The sequence below is a fragment of the Gymnoscopelus microlampas genome (assembly GCF_963454915.1).
Source record: "Gymnoscopelus microlampas genome assembly, chromosome: 11".
In the NCBI taxonomy this organism is placed as follows: Eukaryota; Metazoa; Chordata; class Actinopteri; order Myctophiformes; family Myctophidae; genus Gymnoscopelus; species Gymnoscopelus microlampas.
In genome coordinates, this window is record NC_139948.1 from 2,871,035 (window position 1) to 2,890,613 (window position 19,579).

The 19,579-nt window shown below is 39.8% G+C and overlaps 2 protein-coding genes across 3 annotated transcripts in view; both read right to left on the reverse strand.

Moving 5' to 3' along the window:
* Nucleotides 1-300: 300 nt before the first annotated feature.
* On the reverse strand, nt 301-13,460 carry LOC311055925 (zinc-binding protein A33-like). Of its 2 annotated transcripts, XM_084072196.1 has the most exons (7): nt 13,360-13,460; nt 11,136-11,201; nt 9,983-10,031; nt 8,614-8,663; nt 4,714-4,783; nt 4,200-4,252; nt 301-3,368 (listed from the first exon to the last, which is right to left on the reverse strand). In XM_084072196.1, exon 7 carries the CDS (start codon nt 3,277-3,279, stop codon nt 1,855-1,857), a length of 1,425 nt encoding a protein of 474 aa, XP_083928322.1. In that variant the 5' UTR covers nt 3,280-3,368; nt 4,200-4,252; nt 4,714-4,783; nt 8,614-8,663; nt 9,983-10,031; nt 11,136-11,201; nt 13,360-13,460; the 3' UTR covers nt 301-1,854. The 2 variants fall into 2 exon arrangements, with proteins under 2 accessions (XP_083928322.1, XP_083928323.1); XM_084072197.1 differs by lacking the exon at nt 4,714-4,783.
* Nucleotides 13,461-16,399: 2,939 nt separating this feature from the next.
* LOC311055799 (coiled-coil domain-containing protein 171-like) overlaps nt 16,400-19,579 on the reverse strand; it is a gene marked incomplete at its 5' end in the record, with an annotated part of 39,097 nt that continues 35,917 nt past the window's right edge. The window contains 3 exons of the mRNA XM_084072068.1: nt 16,400-16,466; nt 17,833-17,991; nt 18,874-19,055. Coding sequence (XP_083928194.1) covers nt 16,458-16,466; nt 17,833-17,991; nt 18,874-19,055 — 350 coding nt within the window. The 3' untranslated portion in view covers nt 16,400-16,457. The remainder of the gene's footprint in view (nt 16,467-17,832; nt 17,992-18,873; nt 19,056-19,579) is intronic.

Consider the following 19,579-nt stretch of genomic DNA (forward strand, 5'->3'; position numbering starts at 1 on the left):
TGTCCATGCTGGAAGCCTGGCCCCGTAATTATCCTTGTGTATCAGGCTTTATTTCATTTTAGATATTTTTAGGCCAAGTTATTTTGTCAAAGTGGTCTATTCAATCACAAAGATGTAAACAACTAATGTAATCCAAGCCTGATAAAAGAAAATGCATAATTGTCTCCACTGTACAAACCTCCTGTAATGTACAACATAATATACAAAACCACACAATCCAAGAATATTACAAATTAGTACAACAAAGGACATAATATTCTTAACTCCTGAATCTGATTTACAATATTGATTTATAATATTTTATATTACTTTTAATAATTATATAAATACAAATTTCCATTGAATGTAAATATTTCATTTTGAACACAAAGCTGGACAAGATGAACAATCTAGAATCTAGCATTACCTTATATTAAAATGTATATAAACCATAAGACAAATCAAAGTGTATCAGTGGTTGATATTAAATGTATTTAAACATAAGATGAATCAAAGTGTATCAGTAGTTGTCCAGCAGTAAATGTTGACTAAACAAAACATAAACAGCTACTTATTCAATCTGCATTAAAACTCTACATATGGATTTGATCCATTTCCCTCCAGAAACATGCAGGAAAGACAATTACACTAACTTCTGTCACAACATGTTTCTGAAACAAACACGGCGAAAATAGCTTATCTACAAGTTCACAATGCGACACATCGTGACCCGTTGTGAGCTTATAGATCGGCTATTTTATGTATGTATTTATTTGAGAGGTTTAAAACATTAAAATGTTCTCTTTTATTTTTCTTATTTTGTTGGGATGCCAGTCAGGTTTCTCTCTTGGCATGTAAGATTGATCAGTTTGTTTTGTTTATACTTTTTTTATTTTAAATGTTTAAATCAAACCCTACAAAATAATGCACCTGTTAAAATGCACACACTACACACTGAATGACCACATCCAATCCAATAGGAATCATACAAGCACAACAATCTGAACCAAAATAATCCTATATCCTATTTAAAAACGTTTACAAAAACCCATTCACATAATTTAAATACCTTCGCAAAACAATTACCACAGTCCTAAAGTCAATAGAACAAAAAATTATCCAACTCTAAATTCAACTATGGGGTTTTTGCTTTACTTTTTTTAGTCCAGGTTTCTCAAAGAAAAAAAGCAAATCATGTTCAATTATTTTCAGTTCATTTGGTGAATGCAAGCAAATCCAAACATATTTTAAACCACAACAAACAAACAGTTTATGACACTTGGTCAATCAGTCAGTCAGTCAGTCAGTCAGTGAGAATCCAGGTGTTTGTGCTGGTAAACAGTGAGCAGAGTGGATATGAAGATGATTTGATCATAGACGACTGTCACTGATGATGAATGAACACTTTGATAAAGTATTGTCTTACTTTATACAACATTATAACCTGTCACTGCTCTCCTGAAAATGAGAGTGTGTCATTAGTCTCCTGCACTAATGAGAGTGTTGCTCCACTGATCCTCTCTACATAATATCTATATTCTTAGTTGACTGGAGTCTCCCAGAAGTCTGTATGTCATTCGCTCCTTTTGTCCATCTACACCAAATAGCTGATCTACAAGCAAGCTTGGATATTTCGGCTGACTGTTCATCCACAGAATAAGGACACTAGTTTTCATGTGGTTAAAGTGTTGTGTAATTGGGTCTTTCTGGGGGCACGCAAGCACGCACGCACGCACGCACGCACACACACACACACACACACACACACACACACACACACACACACACACACACACACACACACACACACACACACACACACACACACACACACACACACACACACACACACACACACACACACACACACACACATCACTGTACACAACGCTTCCTCCCAGATGGTTCTTCTTTGCAGACTTTGATATCAGTAGTCGTGTTATCACCTGCCTGTCCAACTTCTATACATGGATAGAGTTTCTCAGTGAAAGTGTCTTTATAAGTGTAGATGTGAGTCATGTCTTCAGGGTCGTAGAAGGACACCTCTCCCCTGTCATAGTCCAGCTGAACTCTGATCCTCTGAGGATTCCTCTTCAATGGGAGGGTTTCATTAATCCCATTAGTGTACTTCCCACTTCTCTGTAATAAACACCAGAATCCACAGGATGGTGAGACCGTTAGCTCTCCCTTCCTGTCAACAGACTCTTTAACCAAACCTATATTCCAGACAGGATGGTCTCCAACCTCTACCTCCCAGCTGTGTTTTCCTGAACTGAAACCATCTGAACCCAGAACTCTGGGATACCTAGAGTACCTCTCTGGGTTGTTAGGAAGCTGCTGCACTGTGTCTGTACATCTCACACTGGTCAGGTCTTCAGACAGACAGAGCCAGCGGGATGCTGTGTTTGGATCCAGAATGACAGGAGTGAACTTGACCTTCTCCTTCATCTTCTCCCACACTCTGAAGGTCAGGTTTTCCAGGTGTTTGGCCACGTCTATCAGAGCTCCAGAGACCAGCTGTGGTTCTGACAGTTTACACTGGACTCTGGCGCTGGTCTGAGTGTGTTTATAACTGCTGAGAAATGACACACAGGGTTTCTGCAGCTCTTGTTCTACAGCAGAGATGCTTTCTGAGAGAGAGGAGATCTGCTCCTGAATGATCTTCATCTCTCTGCAGACAATCGTCCCCTTCTGCTCCTCTTCCTCCCTCAGAGCTGCCAGTCTGCCCTTCTCTTCCTCTCTCAGGAACTGGTGGATCTTTTCAAACTCTGCTCTGATTTGCCTCTCTGTGGTAACCACCTGCTTCTTGTTGTGTTGAACCACTTCACTGTATGTCTGTTCAACCTCTTTGTATTTGCTCCTCTTGTCCTGTAGAGACTTGAGGTCAGGCTTCAGTTGGTCCTTCAGGTTAATGACTGCTTGTCCAATAGGAAGCAGTGTGTGACCACGGTGGTGAGGAAAGTCACAGATATGACACACAGCTCTCTGCTCTTCCTCACAGAAATGTTTAGGCTCCTCTGGATGTTTACTACACAACACCTTGACTTCCTCCTCAGGTGACTCAGCCTTCTGTCTCCCAGCATAAGAGTCAGCTAGTTCCTTTAGTGTAAAGTTAATACCTAGATCCTTTGAGGATTTTCTCTTACAAATGGGACAGTTCTTGTTCTCAGTTTGTTCCCAGAATTTCTTCAAGCAGTTAGAACAGAAGCTGTGATGACAGCTCAGAGATACCGGGTCTCTGAAAGTCTCTGAACACACATGGCAGTTCAGGTAACGCTCGAGGAAAGTTTTCTCAGCCATTTCCTTTGGTTTGCAAAGTGTCTTTAAATAACACGACTCACCAGTTCACATCCACATCAACTCACTGATCAGAGAGTCTCCAAACAGTGCTGTAGAGAAAACAAAAGTATTGTTCAATGAACGAACAGATTAAGCACTTTATATTCCCCTAACAGTTCTATAAACCTGTATGGTTATACATCTTACAGCTTACAATTGCATCACAGCAAAGTGTAGCAGTGATAACATTTACCTTATTGGTAAGTTATCTTACCTTGTCTCTTACGACTTAAAACCTATATTTAGTTGAACATTATTCCCATGGTCTACACTAAATATCTTTGCTGAAAATAGCCAATCTACAAGCTCACAATGCATCGCAACGCTTTGCATGCTTGTAGATCGGCTCTTTTCGGTGAATATTCCCTCCTGAATAGGGATAGAGTCAAAGTGGTTAATGGGTTAATTATAAAAAAATAATTAATTAAGAGTTGTTAATCATTACTGTTTGATACTGTACATCAAACCTTACAGAACTTTTTATATCGTATTGTGATTCTTATAAACCCTTAGTATTCTATATACTCTAAAAGTATTTTGATTTATACAATTTTGAATGCATATAATTACCTTATTGGTAAATAAAGTAAATATATAGAGTTGTGATCCTATAATAACATGTTAACAGTAGAATAGGATGTGCAACAGGTCCACACAGCTGAAAGACATTGAGAGTTCATCGCGTGTGTGTGTGTGTGTGTGTGTGTGTGTGTGTGTGTGTGTGTGTGTGTGTGTGTGTGTGTGTGTGTGTGTACTATACAGGTGATTTATCACCTGTATTACACAGGGAATATTCAAGAAGTTGTTCTCCGAACATTCAAGAAGTTTTTCTCTGTCATTTCGTTTGTTTTATACAGTATCTTTAAATAACAAATACTCACCAATTAATTCACATCCAACTTCAACTCAGTGATCAGTGAGTCTCCAAACAGTGCTGTAGAGAAAACACATGTTCTGTGCTCAGGGTTTTGCTCAAGTTTTCAAGTGTGATTTTCTCCATCAGTATATATCCTTCGATGACAACATTAAACCATTTATATTCTTTTTAATGTCCTGTACACATGTATTGTTGTGTATAACTCGTACAGCTTGCAATGGCATCACATCAAAGTTCAACAATGATAACATTTACTTCCAATTATCTTAACCACTTAATCCTATATAGTTGACCGAATTCTCATGGTCTGTGTCACAACGCATGTGCATGTGTTTGTCACAAATAATAAGCTGATACCTGTCATGTACTAAGGCCTGAACCAGAAACCACATACATTTATATTGTGTACAGAGTTCTAATGTTTTTCTCCAATGAGAATACATTATATTCATATCGCGATTAACTTTCTATTTCTCACACAATGTCTTGGTTTGATCATTCTGCTGTTAGGAACGTACCATGTGATGTGTTCTTTACAGTAGTTTTGATGTTGAGAGATTCCACTAGATGGCGGTCATTATTAGCCACCTGAGACAAAGAGAGAGAATGGAAGAAGACACAAGACACTGTGTGAGAAATAGAAAGTTAATCGCGATATGAATATAATGTATTCTCATTGGAGAAAAACATTAGAACTCTGTACACAATATAAATGTATGTGGTTTCTGGTTCAGGCCTACTTGTCAGGACCACCCAGGAGCCCAATAGAAACAAGCCCCTATAGGGCTTTTTGTGTTATTCTTTTAACAATCATTGTAAAATCATACCACTGTACTGTTTACAAACTGTTAATAAAGTATTCAATCAATCAATGGAAAGGAGTCCAGGAGTGTGTTCATGGTCCTTGTCTGTAGACTAAAGGGCCATTCACACTGAGTTCACACCAACAATAAAATACAATGGTGAACAATTTACAAGAGTATAAATCAAACATGACTGCCTTGGGTGTGCTCTGCCTGTTATGCCTCAATAGTGTGTGTGTGTGTGTGTGTGTGTGTGTGTGTGTGTGTGTGTGTGTGTGCCTCAATTGTGTGTGTGTGTGTGTGTGTGTGTGAGTGAGTGAGTGAGTGAGTGAGTGAGTGAGTGAGTGAGTGAGTGAGTGAGTGAGTGAGTGAGTGAGTGAGTGAGTGAGTGAGTGAGTGAGTGAGTGAGTGAGTGAGTGAGTGAGTGAGAGAGAGAGAGAGAGAGAGAGAGAGAGAGAGAATATTGCCTATGAACCATTTAATGCATAATACATAGGAGAGAATGGGGTCAAAAGTAACACTTTTTACATTTTTTTGTTTATTGTAACACTGTAAAAATAAGTCATATTAACACACTATATCTCAAATAAAAGCACATCACTAAGTAATATGTGTTTTTTATAATTTAATATTTTAACTTAAGAATGTTTTATATAATTCCAAGTGACAAAAAAAAAAAGAATGTTTTATATATGTAATTATAATTCCGTTTTATTTTTATTCAAATTATTTTATTTTAAAATTTATTTTTTTCAAATGTATGTCTATTTTTTATTTAAATGTATTTTTACTTTCAAGTGGGGCAACCATGATGAAGTCGCATATTCTAGCTAGAAACACCTATAGCACCTACAGGCTGCTGACGTTAATTTGTGACCAACATAGAGATACCATTCATAAGTTAAAATTAGCTGTCATCTTAACTTTACACAGCAAAATCAGTTTTTGTTGAACTTCTGCTGAGATGAAATGATCATTCTACAGTTCCATAGGCAGAGAGAGGACCCTACTGAGCATGTGTGGAAGAAGTCTCACCCCTCTAGCTTGTTTCTGATTAGAATTATTGAGTGTGTTACGTTTGCCCCCTGTTACTTTTGACCCCAGTCTCCCCCTAGGAATCAAATAAGTATGAGAATACACCATGTTAAACCATTGATGACTGTTAAGTATAATGTAAATTATGATGAGGAAAGTCACTTTTGTTGTAAAAGGTGGCTCCCTGTCTCATTCAGAATTGAATAGTCCTGCTTCTCACACAAACATATATGCCCTTCTTCTCTACCTATAAGAACTCATTACTCCACAAACATCCACCCACACCCTCACATCTGCAAACAGCTTCCTCCTCCATGTCTCCAGTACCAAGCTCTGCACCATGGCTGACCTTCTGCTCAGCTGCACCACACCAGTGGAACAGCCTTACTAACAGCTTAAGGACACTGCAGACCCTGCACTCTTTAAGACTAAAATCATTTTTTATCCAGGAAGGCTTTTTTGTGGAAAGATGTCAACTCCTCCTACTGGCTATAAACAGTCTAAACATGCAGAGACTCATTGTTTTAAGTTCTATTAAATCAAATAGATGAATAATGGAATAATGGCTGGAACTCAAATGTTGAAGAAAGACCCATGGTGTAAAGTCTTCTGTAGTGTTTCGTGACTATATTTGGCTCATTATGTTTTCATTCTGCTTGACTGAACATTGTCCTTTCTCAGAGTAAACTGAGATCATACTGTAGGTCTGGTCAGGAAAGACAGGAGAACGTGAGAGCACGAACCAGTATCAGCTGAGAGAAGTACTTAATTGTTGCGTTATGTTGTCAGTAATCCACCAGGGCCCCATAAGTATTTTTTAAGTTATGTAACAGTATGGCATTATAGTAAGTTGCACAGTAGCTGTTAACTGGGGAAACAAATACAAATGTTTAAATAAAAAGACAGTAATATAGTCTTTGTCTGATCACAGTAGTTACACCATGGCTGATGACAAACACTGTACAGCACCTATGATTTATAAACTACCACACAAGTACTAATGCCCCTTCCTCTATAAACTACCACCAGCACACATTCTAATGCCCCTTCTTCTATAAACTACCACACTAACACACATTCTAATGCCCCTTCCTCTATAAACTACCACCAGCACACATTCTAATGCCCCTTCCTCTATCAGTTGTTCAATCCTGTTACTTTCAGTTGAGGAACCAAGCCATTCCTGTCAGCCCCCGATCTTGAAAAGGTCATTCATGCTCTCATATCATCACGCCTTGACTACTGCAACTCCCTCTACTCTGGCCTTAGCAAGAAAGTCACATCCTGCCTGCAAATGATACAGAACTCTGCTGCTAGATTACTTACGAATACGAGAAAACAAGACCATATCACACCCATACTAGCCGCCCTTCATTGGCTGCCTGGCTGTGAGATCCAGGAGTGATTTTAAAATTTTACCTATTACTTATAAAGCCCTGCGTGGGCTGGCCCCTATTTATATCTTTGATATGCTGTCCCCTCCTAAGTCTGAGTGCATTCTTAGATCCTCAGACAAGGCCCTCCTGGAGGTACCAAATACTAACCTAGTAACCCGGGGTGATCGGGCCTTCGCAGCCCGGACACCTAGGCTGTGGAACACACTGCCGGTGCAGCTGAGGTTAGCACCATCCGTGCCTCTGTTTAAGTCACTACTGAAAACCTACCCTCTACACTAAGTGTTTTTCTTAACAGTTTTTTATATGACTGTACACACCCTAATGTTGTTATTTGTTTAATCAAACTGTGTTTTGCTTTGTTGTTTTTTTAAACCTTGCTCTGTTCAGCACTTTGTAACTTTGTTTGGAAAGGTGCTATAGGCCTACAAATAAAATTCATTATCATTATCACTCTATAAACTACCACACCAGCACACATTCTAATGCCCCTTCCTCTATAAACTACCACACTAACACACATTCTAATGCCCCTTCCTCTTTAAACTACCACACTAACACACATTCTAATGCCCCTTCCTCTATAAACTACCACACTAACACACATTCTAATGCCCCTTCCTCTATAAACTACCACACCAGCACACATTCTAATGCCCCTTCCTCTATAAACTACCACACCAGCACACATTCTAATGCCCCTTCTTGAGGTGAGTCAAATAGTCAAATCATTTGGTGGGTAGACTAGTGTTACAAAGAGAGTGCAGTAAAGTGGAATCCATCCTATCGTAACAAAGAAAAGTATTTTTGAAGACGATATCTATCTATCTATATACCATCTCGGTTGGATCTTTAAAAAAAAACATGGCCGCAGTGGGTTTACACTTAAACTTAATCTAGGGTTTACACTTAAACTTAATATATGGTGATAGACAATGGTGAGGAAAAAGCTGTTAAAACAGTTACATGGAATAACACAAAACACACTCACTGAGTGCAAAGGGGACACTGGTTCTTAATTTTTCTATAACCATTTTACAAGAAATTCAATTTTTGTTCTGGGACAAAAATCACAAAAATGCTTTTGTAGAGTCAATTCCAATTGAAAATCTAATTATACTAAGATCCAGACCGTTCTCTGCCATTTCCTTTGTTTTGTAAAGTATCTTTAAATAACAAGACTCACCAGTTCAACATCCAACTTCAACTCAGTGATCAGTGAGTCTCCCAACAGTTCTGTAGAAAACACGAGCGATTCTGTCAGAATTTCGTTTTCAAATTTTCATTTGCTTGATTATAGAACATATGAATGAGGATTAAATCGTTTATATTTAGCTTAATATCCTGAAAACCTGTATTGTTGAGATCTTACAGCTTGCAAAGGCATCAAAGCTCAGTTCATCAGTGATATGATTTACTTTGTACCTTGTACAGTAAATGAGTTAATTATTATCCACGCCAGCCTTACAGGCGGTGAGGTGGAGATTATATTTAATTTTACAGTATGTTGTTATATTGAGTAGTCAATCATTAATGTTTAATACCAACATATTGTATCATTGTAATTATGGTACATTATAGAAGTTATGTTGTATTGTGATTCTTATTTATTCATCTTATTTATAAACATTGTATAATGTATTCAGAAGTATTTTTTTTCTGTTAAATCTGCTTTCCCTGGAAATAAAGCAGAAAAAGTAATGATAGAAAGAAATCTGGAATAATACGAAAACAGTAGAAGGTGTCAAAGTCTGCAGTTCCACAGAGCTGTAAAGACATCAGATTTCAGAGTTAGAGTGTGTGTGTGTGTGTGTGTGTGTGTGTGTGTGTGTGTGTGTGTGTGTGTGTGTGTGTGTGTGTGTGTGTGTGTGTGTGTCCACTTGCATGTGTTTGTCACAAATAATTAGCTGACACCTGTCATGTTTGATCTTCTAATATTGGTGATATGATTTATATTTCATTTATTTAATTCCAGGAGTAAAAAAAAGCCAAAGCAAGCAAGATAAAAACTATACTGTTTGTGTAAAAAGGTAATAGAGCTCAATACAAAATATAAATCTTATCACATAATATTCGGTAGAGCAACATTTCATTTTGTGTTCGCCTGATGATCATGTTTGTAAAACTGTCTAAGAGTCTAAAAATCTAAAAGTGGCATTTCTTCATTGGCCCAATCTGAAATACCCGTTTTGTTTAATGACTCTAGAGATACTGTGTATTGATTTGTGGGATTTTTGGACAAAATCTGTAGGAGTACTGTCAAAAAATGTGTTTTGCACAAATCGGCCTCCTGGTAGCGCTATGAAAGGCCCATGTGAAGAATTTGGGGCAGAGGTTCTGCTGTGGCATCCAGGGAGTGTGTGTGTACAGTTTTGCTGCGATCAAGCCAATGGTGCCAGAGATTAGCTGTCCACAGACGGAGGGGGCGACGGACACGGACACACACACACACACACACACACACACACACACACACACACACACACACACACACACACACACACACACACACACACACACACACACACACACAAATACACGTAACAAATACTCACCAATTCACATCCAACTTCAACTCAGTGATCAGTGAGTTTCCAAATAGTGCTGTAGAGAAAACAAATGTTCTGTGCTCAGGGTTTCTTCTCAAGTTTTCAAGTGTGATTTTCTCCATCAGTATAAAAACTATCCTTCAATGACAAGATTAAACCATTTATATTCTTTTCAATAAATGGTAAATGGTGCATTTATATAGCGCTTTTATCCAAAGCGCTTTACAAAGATTGTGCATTACATACACCCATTCACAGTTCATACACACACACCGATGGCAGAGGAAACCATGCAAGGCACCAACCTGCTCATCGGGAGCAATTAGGTCAATGTCTTGCTCAAGGACACTTCGACACTAACTCTGAGGGGCCTGGGATCGAACTGGGAACCTTGTGGTTTCCAGTTCACTCTACCCTGAGCCACTGTCACCCTTAATGTCCTGTACTCATGTATTTGTTCTGTATAAATCGTACAGCTTGCAATGGCATCACATCAGAGTTCAACAATGATAACATTTACTTCCAATTATCTTAACCACTTAAATCCTATACTTAGTTGAGCGAATTCCCATGGGCTGCACTAAATATCTTGGCAAAAATAGCCGATCTATAGGCTGTGTGTGTCACAACGCATGTGCATGTGTTTGTCACAAATAATAAGCTGATACCGTTATGTACTCGGTCAGAATAATATGAAACGAGATTTCAATGTCTTGTGTATGTGCATGTGTGATATGATTTACATTTAATTTATTCAGTTTAATGTTCAGAAACAATTGATGTCCAGGTGAAAGAGGCAGAGCAAGGGAAAAATGATTCTACTGTTTGTGTAAAAAGTTGACATAGCTCAATCTTTACAAAATATAAATTTGATCAGATATCATTCTATCGTAGAGCAGCATTTCATTTTGTGTTAGCTTGATGGTCATGTTTTTACAACTGTCTAAAAGTTCTATAGACAATTATATTACAATTCAAATAAATCTAACAATAAATGTTCTGGTTTTGTTTGGCCTCATCCCCTCCAGACCCCCCACCCACTAGGATCTGTACCTACAGTATACACTGAACTCTTTGATTTCACTCACAACTTAGTAAATGGCTACAACGAATATCTACAGCGTATTTTGTTTTGATCATTCTGCTGTCATGAACGTACCATTTGAAGTGTTCTTTACAGTAGTTTTATGTTGACAGACTCCACTAGATCGCGATCATTAGCCACCTGAGAGAAAGAGAGAGAGCGACACAGATAGGATGGATGAAGACAAAATGTGAGAAATACAAACTTAAACAAACATATTAATATAATGTATTCCCATTGGAGAAAATCCTGAAACATTAGAACCATGTAGGCTACACAATATAAATCTTTGTGGTTTCTGGTTCAGTCCTTACTTAATGAATTAAATAATGAATGAATACTTGAATTGAATACACAGGACCACAAGGGAAACAAGCCCCTAGGGCTTTGTGTGTGTGTGTGTGTGTGTGTGTGTGTGTGTGTGTGTGTGTGTGTGTGTGTGTGTGTGTGTGTGTGTGTGTGTGTGTGTGTAAACCATACCTATAATGCATCATTCAGAAATCAGAAGGACAAAACATTCTGTATGGCTGGATATTTTAGTGCATCATTATAAATCTGGTGTCCTACAACTTGCCAACAAAACCTGGGTCAGGCTTGACACATGTAAATAATCCACTGAGAATTACACATAACAAGCCTCAAGATGTGTAGTTTTTATAAAGTGCTTCAGTTCAACTACAATATTTCTGGAAAAAAGGCTCCCTCAGCAACACATGGTTTCTGACAGAATGTGGGAACAGAAAAATGTAGACTATAACAAAATAACATTTCAAATAGCCTATTAATATTGTTCAAAACAGAATCCTGTATTTGACATTTATATCCATTTCACCATTATATCAACGGTCCATGGTCCTTGTCTGTACATTTTAATTGTAGAATATCTTGTAGTAGAAATGTATTCACACAGTGTCAGATACAAGTTGATACTTTATCATGACAGTTTATATTGCCTGGTTAGACTTAGTGGTGAGCTGGGCGGGAAGAGCGAGAGCGAGAGAGAGGGGGGAGGGGGTTGTTAAATTGGATTCTTACCTCATTATCATTATCAACAGATGACACAACTTAATTAGAAAAGAATGTACATGAACAAGTAATATGTTACATTCGGTGTCTTATGAAAGCAGATTCGTTCCACCAAAGCAGAGGCTGCACATCAGATCTCAATGCCCGAGTTGAAAATATTTGCATACGTGTAGCATAAGTTCAGGCATTGTAAGTGCAACAAAAACATACTATCATAAAAAAGGTTTTGACACACACACCACACCCAGCCAGCCACACACACACACTGTTTGTTCTAGGAAGCAGCTTGTGACACACAGCTCTCTGTTCTTCCTCATAGAACAGTTTACGCTACTCTGGATACTGTTTCCTAGGCTTGTGTTTTCCACTTCCTGTGGATTTCATTAGTCATCTGACCGGTTTCATTGGATTTCATTGGATCAAAAGACAGGAAGTGGAACACAGTAAAAAGCCTAGGAAACAGGTGGATACAACCATACCTCTATGGATACAACATGCTGTGTAGTAGCCCTGAAACATGACTGTCATGGACCCACTTCATGTTTTTCGATTTTTTTTACATTTACAACTCTCACATGTACATACACGTTCATATTTCAAATATAAAGTGCTTACCCCAAAGCCACGGATGTAAAAAGTTGAGGCGGACCACGATAGGTACCCGTATCTTCCGTATTGTTCAATAAAAAGCATTTTAATCCGATCGGCGGTCATTTTCTTAATTTCTTTGTAATGTATCAGAGTGCAATACACCTCCCAACCGGTAGTGTCGCATAGTTGAAAGCATCGGAGAAAATTCGGAGAAAATGGCCGGCGGTCGGATTAAAAAGCTTTTATTGAACAATACGGAATATACAGGTACTTAGACCTTTAGCGGCTCAACTTGTTACATCCGTGGCTTGGGGATAAGCACTTTATATTTGAAATCTGAACGTTTATGTAGATGTAGCAGTTGTGAATGTAAAAAAAAAATCGAAAACCAGGAACAAGTGGTTCCATGACGCTTGTAACAGACGAGCGTCATGTGAACCATGGCACATCCTCCTCTATGATTCAGCTAATATATTCAGTATATTACTGTTACAGGCTATTCGATATTTGAGTATTCTCCCCTACAAATGGGGCAGTTATTTTAGTTTGTTCCCAGGCTGTTTTCAGGCCTTTACAACAGACACAGGACACACAGGAGCTCTGAAAGTCTATGAACAGATGTGGCAATTCATATAAATAACATCCGAATGATTTGCAAATATCTTTAAACAATAAGACTCACCAATTAATTCACATTCCACTTCAACTCACGGTTTATGAGTCTCCAAACGTGTAATTGTTCCACTGAGAGACGTAACACACCTTGTAATGGCGCCAGTTCTGTATGACATTTACTTTCGATTTCAATACTAACTCCTGCAAAGCTCCTGGGAACAACAAGTTGTCTACTACTCCTCCTACTGGCCATAGACATCTTAACAACCCTTATTGTAAGTTATATTAAATCAAATAATGGAAGCTTGAAACAGGACTGATGGCTGGAGCTCAAATAGAAGACAGACTCAGTGTAAAGTCTTCTGTACTGTTTAGTGACTATATTTGTCTCATTATGTTTCCATTCTGCTTGACTGAACATTCTCCTTTCTCAGAGTAAATTGAGATCATAGGTCTGGTCAGGAAAGACAACAGTATTGAGGGTGGATGAACCAGGTTCAGCTGACAGAAGGACTATAGCCTTATTTATTATGTGCTCTACTCAGTGATCCACCCGGACACCAGGGCAGGAGAGTAAGTTGCACAGTAGCGGGGGGAAAATGCAATGGGTTTACCATTTTATGATTCAAAATATTATCTTGAAGTGCCTGACTGTTAATTGGGAAAACACATGAAGTTTAAATCATAAAATGAAAAGACAGTAATATAGTCTCTGTCTGATCACAGCATTTACATACATGAATGAGTTTGGAATATTGTATGCTTTTACGTTTAACCATTTAAACCCCATACGTTGTTGAGCCGAGTCCCTCAGGGCTCTATACTAGTGCCTGTTTTGTTTTCATTAAATCTACATTAAATATCTTTTGTGAAAACAGCCGATCGACAAGCTCACAATGTCAAAAGTGGTCCCAGAGTACGGATGCTGCGGACTAAGTGGTTAAACAAAATACATAAAAAAAAACGAATTTACTGTAGGCTATATGTCCACCATACAATCATGCTCAGGTTTGCTGTTTTGAATGTGAACACCAACGAATAACAGGGGAGTGGCCCAGTGTGAATTAACCATGGAATGAACACAGGAATGACCCTGGCAGCATATCAATGATCCAGGTGTGCGTGTGTTACATGTTTAGTACTAGACTAGTAAGACTACTACTACTTCTAAACCACAACTATCCAGACAGCAGTAGAATGAGTTTGGGAACAAACACCTGACATGAGACAAAAGACAATTTTCAAGAACATTTTTTTCATCATGTGGAATGGGAAATGTATTTGTCTCCTGAGCAACAACTTTACAGCAATGGTGAAGGAAGGGAACTTAACCACTTAACCACAAACCATTTGACTTCTCCAGCTGAGAAAAAGAAAGAAGCAAGTGAAATCTCAGCTACAGTATTGTGCATTTGTGTACCGTACATGCAACTGGATAAAGAGCTGTCATCACATCTGCAGCACAGTTGGTGAAGAAAGAGAACTTCCAGACAAACCACAAATCATTTCACAACATTTTTCGATAAGACACAGAGGTGAGAATAAGACAGAAGGAACTGAAACCTCAACCATGTGTACCGTGCAGGAAACTTGATGAAGTTCTGTCATCAGTGTTTTAAAAAAGGATTTTTGTACAGTTACATCTGCATTGTTGTGTAATGTGAATAACACTTATGTTCATAATGTATCATGCCTTAATTATTCATTTTAAGGTATTGACTTATTCATGTCATTTGCCCACCCCTGTTCGCTGAATAGTGTAGGTGAACCCCAGTGCGGACTCAAACACTGGGGCAAGAATTAATTAAAAAATGGAGTTGTATTGCCAGCCAAGCAGAACAACAAAAGTGGGAAAACAAAGGATTAGGTAAACATTTTAGGCCTGGTTTAGGTTTAGGCTGGTTGGGCAGGCAAAGGGAGGTCCAGGGAAGCCACAAAAGCAGAGCAGGCAACAGGACAGGAATCAGAGAGGTTCTGCAAAAAAAAACGACACATTACAAGGACCTGACAAGGAATGAAGAGCAGAGCAGAGCCTAGAGGCTACTAGATTGCCAAAGAACTGTAGCTGATTAGGCTCCAAACTACTCTCCACACACACACTCTAGTCATACGCACTCACGCACGCACGCAAGGAGATGAGAGGTAGATATAGCATGGGAGCTGATGTAACACTTCTAGAGTATACACAAGTGAATATATGTTGCTTTCTGTGAGAAGAGGTGATTCTAGAGAATGTTTAGAGTGAGACCCTCAGCAGACAATCCCATGGGGCCCTTCTGACCATCTTGAAAGAGCCTTCAGGGGCCTTTATTGCTCTGGGCCCCAGGCAGTTGACTACTTTAGCTGTTTATAAAATGTACCTCTGTATGTGGGGTGATTTTGGTTTAGCTTCTGAAACTCAGCGTCAGGGCCAGTTTTCTAGAGAGGGCCTCACTGACCTTTAGGCCCCTGGGCTTGGGATCCCTGAAGGGGCCTGACAGGCCCGTTCAGGGATCCAGCTCTACAGTCCACTAGGGGGTGCAATCACTCAGAAAAACAAACAACACAGACAGCTCCTGGTAAATTGACTCTGTCCTACTATTTATATGATGATATGCCTGTACACAGTCATATCAGCTGTGCCTGATGTTGGATAACCTGGGAGATAATCCTGGGTTATTCATTATGTTTCAAACATAACATCTTTATCAAGAGAACAGATGTAGCCACTTGACTTGTCAAGGTTAATATAACAAAAATATGTCTAGACATACAGTAGCCAAAATGTGACATCTACCTCTTGAATGGGAATGAACCTACTGTATATCTGTGTTAACAATGTGAATTATGTCTGTCTACCCATTACAATGAATTAAATTGAAAAAACATTATAGGTTGTACCAGTGATTGTGATGTTGATGGACCAGCTGAGTTCTCCTGACTCCAATAAAGTCCACTGTCGAAAAGGTACACTTCCATGAAACAGGATCCTCCTACACAGAATCACAATGAAAAGAAAGATATATAACATACCTTCTGTGGATCCCCATTCATTGCAGGTTTCATTCCTACTCTCAATGGTCTCTCTTTGCACAGACCACCCCAGCACAGGGTTCCCTTCTTCTTCCTCACAGCTCAGTGACATGGTCTCGGATCTGAAGAACTGTGATCGTTCAGAGCTGACTCTCAGAGACACTGAAAGAAAGAAAGAAAGAAAGAAAGAAAGAAAGTACAGAGGGATGAAAGGGAGAGATACGCCCTACCTGTAGACATAATCTGGTCTGAGCAGTACTAAGCTGCTATGTGTCACTACAACTAACATTAACAATAGATGAAAGAACACCACAATGCATCTGACCAACTGTAATGTCTTCATCTGTAGTCTGTTGTATACTAGGCTGCACTAGCCTTCCTGCTTTCGTGTATAGAGGGGCGGGTTTAAAATCAGCGCGGAGAGAAGGCGCCTGATCCCATTGGTTCACCGATCTGTCCGTCAGCCCCCGCCCCGTCAACACAACATTACGAGCGACGCCCAGTGCACTCTGGTTGGTTGGGGAAATGAAACACTTCCTATACCGGGTACACCGACGCGCTGGTCCAGGCTTTTATTTTTTAGCAAAACGAAACAATAAAAGCCTGGAGATCGAGGCTAGTTGTATACAGATCATCAAGAGAGAGAGATGTACAGCAGAGACAAGTTAAAAGCTTTGTGTGGTGAAAGGTGAATTAAAGGATACCACCACTGCTTTCTAAACACATATCTGTGATGGAGCTGTCAGTCTGTCTCTCCAGTCACTCCCACATTCCGTGTATCTCTCCCTCTCTCAGCCACTCACATCCACTTCACCTCAGTTCTATCTACTCATTATGTTCCCACTCCCTGCATCAGCCCTGCAGTTCTCTATTGGAAATAAAATAGAGGGGGGGGGGCATTGTTATCAACAGACATATTGGACCATAAGTGCATAACACAGAGGGCATTTCTATGTTCCAGGCGGATACACATTTCTGTGTTTCAGAGTACTGTCTGGGAAGAGCAGAGGTGGGGATGTGTGTTTTATGATTTGGAGTGAACTTTCCTTCAGTTAACCATACCGTCAAGTCATATTGCATGGCATGGCCTGCTAACGACATCCAAAATATAAAAAAAAACAAAATATACTTAAAGTACCACAATGAGTACCTCAAGTAAAAGTACTCATTGTGCAGAATGTCCCATTTCACATGTTCAAAATGTGTAAAACATCTTTTGAAAATAGCAGATCTAGAAGCTCACAATGCGTCGCAATGCGACACATTGTGAGCTTGTAGATCTGCTATTTCCAAATGGCTGAAATATATATACAGCTGATGTGCTTAATGTATGTTTTGTAATAATAATGTGTTCATATCATTTTAGTGGAGTCAAATATTTTATATTTATATAAAAACCTAAAAATTGTACTTAAGTACAGTACTTGAGTACATGTACTTTGTTACTTTACACCATACCATATTAGCTCTCATTCAACATAAAAAAAAGATATATATAAATTTCAGGCAGTGCGGTGGGCAGCCTCACCACGTCACAGGGGTCCTTGTGGCGGTGGTTTCCGCGGCTACCCTTGGGCGCTCGTTTCAGATTGGCCAAATCCAGCCTGAGGGACCGCCTCTCTACCTCAGCGGAGTGCAGCCGTTGGCTGAAAAGCAGGAAGTGTTGCTGCAGGGAGGAGACCAGAGTCTGGAGGGAAAACGACACGTTTAACACTTTGTTGTTGCGTCGACATTCTTTTCAGGTGAAAGATACACCGCCATCGTTTTGTCTGAACCACTTATGTAGGTGGGGGGGGGGGGGGGGGGGTAGCTGTGTGGGTAGAGCCTGGCAATAGGCTCTATGCACAGCAGCCATATTATCACTTCCTTCACAGGTGTTACCAATGATACTAATGAAGGCTCTGTTCCATTTAGTGTAGCACAGTAGTTCTCAGACCTTTTAATTTCCACAACCCCCATAACTCTGAGAGTGTACAAATGGAGCCATTTGTACACTCTCAAGAGTTACACGCCCGTAAGGGCCATTTGGAACCCCCTCAAGGAACCATGGACCCCAATTTTGAGCCAACATGAACAATATCAGCACCCTGACACTGTTTGACCAGAATGGAACAGAGCCTTCATTAGTATCATTGACAACACCTGAGAATGTCTTCACAATATGGCTGCTGTGCATAGAGCCTATCAGAAGGCAACAAACCACCCCTCCCCTCCTCCACAGTCTAAAGTTCAAGTTGTATGTTCGTCTGTCTGTGGCGGGCGCGCAGATATGCCTATACTGCATAATATGAACTGGACATGTGTGACACGCTGTTAAACACAATAATCCCAGCAAGGACTGTGTTATCAGACCACAAATGGACATGCCCCATGTCAGCGCAAATCGGCATGTACAGTAAAATTCCCATATATGGACATAAGATCCCTGCCGTCAGTACCTGGCACTCAATGTGCTAAGTGACTGGATTATGCCCAAATATGAACATATATAATATGGATGGTCTCAATACTGACATCATCCAATGCTGGGTACCGAATGCTTGTATCTAAATATGAAAGGCTTACTTACCTTCCTATTGGGTGGTGGAGCTGTCAGTCGAGCCAGACCCCGCCCCAGCCTAACCACCAGTGGACACTGGTTTCCTCTGTAGGGGGCGGGACCAGAGACCACATCTGATTGGCTGAGAAGATGTTCCAAGAGGTGGGACAAACCTTCCCGAGCTGCTGACGTCACTTCTGGAGGGGTGGAGTCTAAAGAAGACGAGATAGGAGGAATAGGCTCTATGCACAGCAGCCATATTATCACTTCTTTCACAGGTGTTACCGATGATACTAATGAAGGCTCTGTTCCATTTAGTCTAGCACAGTGGTTTCCACGACCTCCACAACTCTGAGAGTGTACAAATGGAACCAAATGGACCCTTACGGGTCCATTTGGTTCCATTTGTACACTCTCAGAGTTACACACCTGTAAGGGGCCCATGAGGGTCCCTGGACCCCAACTGTAGGCCCACTGGTGTAGCAGAGTGTCTCCAGTGAGCCAACATGCACAATATCAGCACCCTGACTCTGTTTGACCAGAATGGAACAGAGCCTTCATTAGTATCATTGGTAACACCTGTGAATGTCTTCATAATATGGCTGCTGTGAATAGAGCCTATTGTGTGTGTGGTGAGAGTACTCTTCTATCTTTGTGAGGACATTTGGTCATTTTAGTAGAAAGATGAACATTTTAGAAATGCAGTGGCATTTACTGTCCTCACTTTTCAACAGGC

What these genes read in the sequence shown, in the direction of transcription:
- LOC311055925 (XM_084072197.1), bottom strand. Translation starts at nt 3,279, where the DNA reads ATGGCTGAGAAAACTTTCCTCGAGCGTTACCTGAACTGCCATGTGTGT.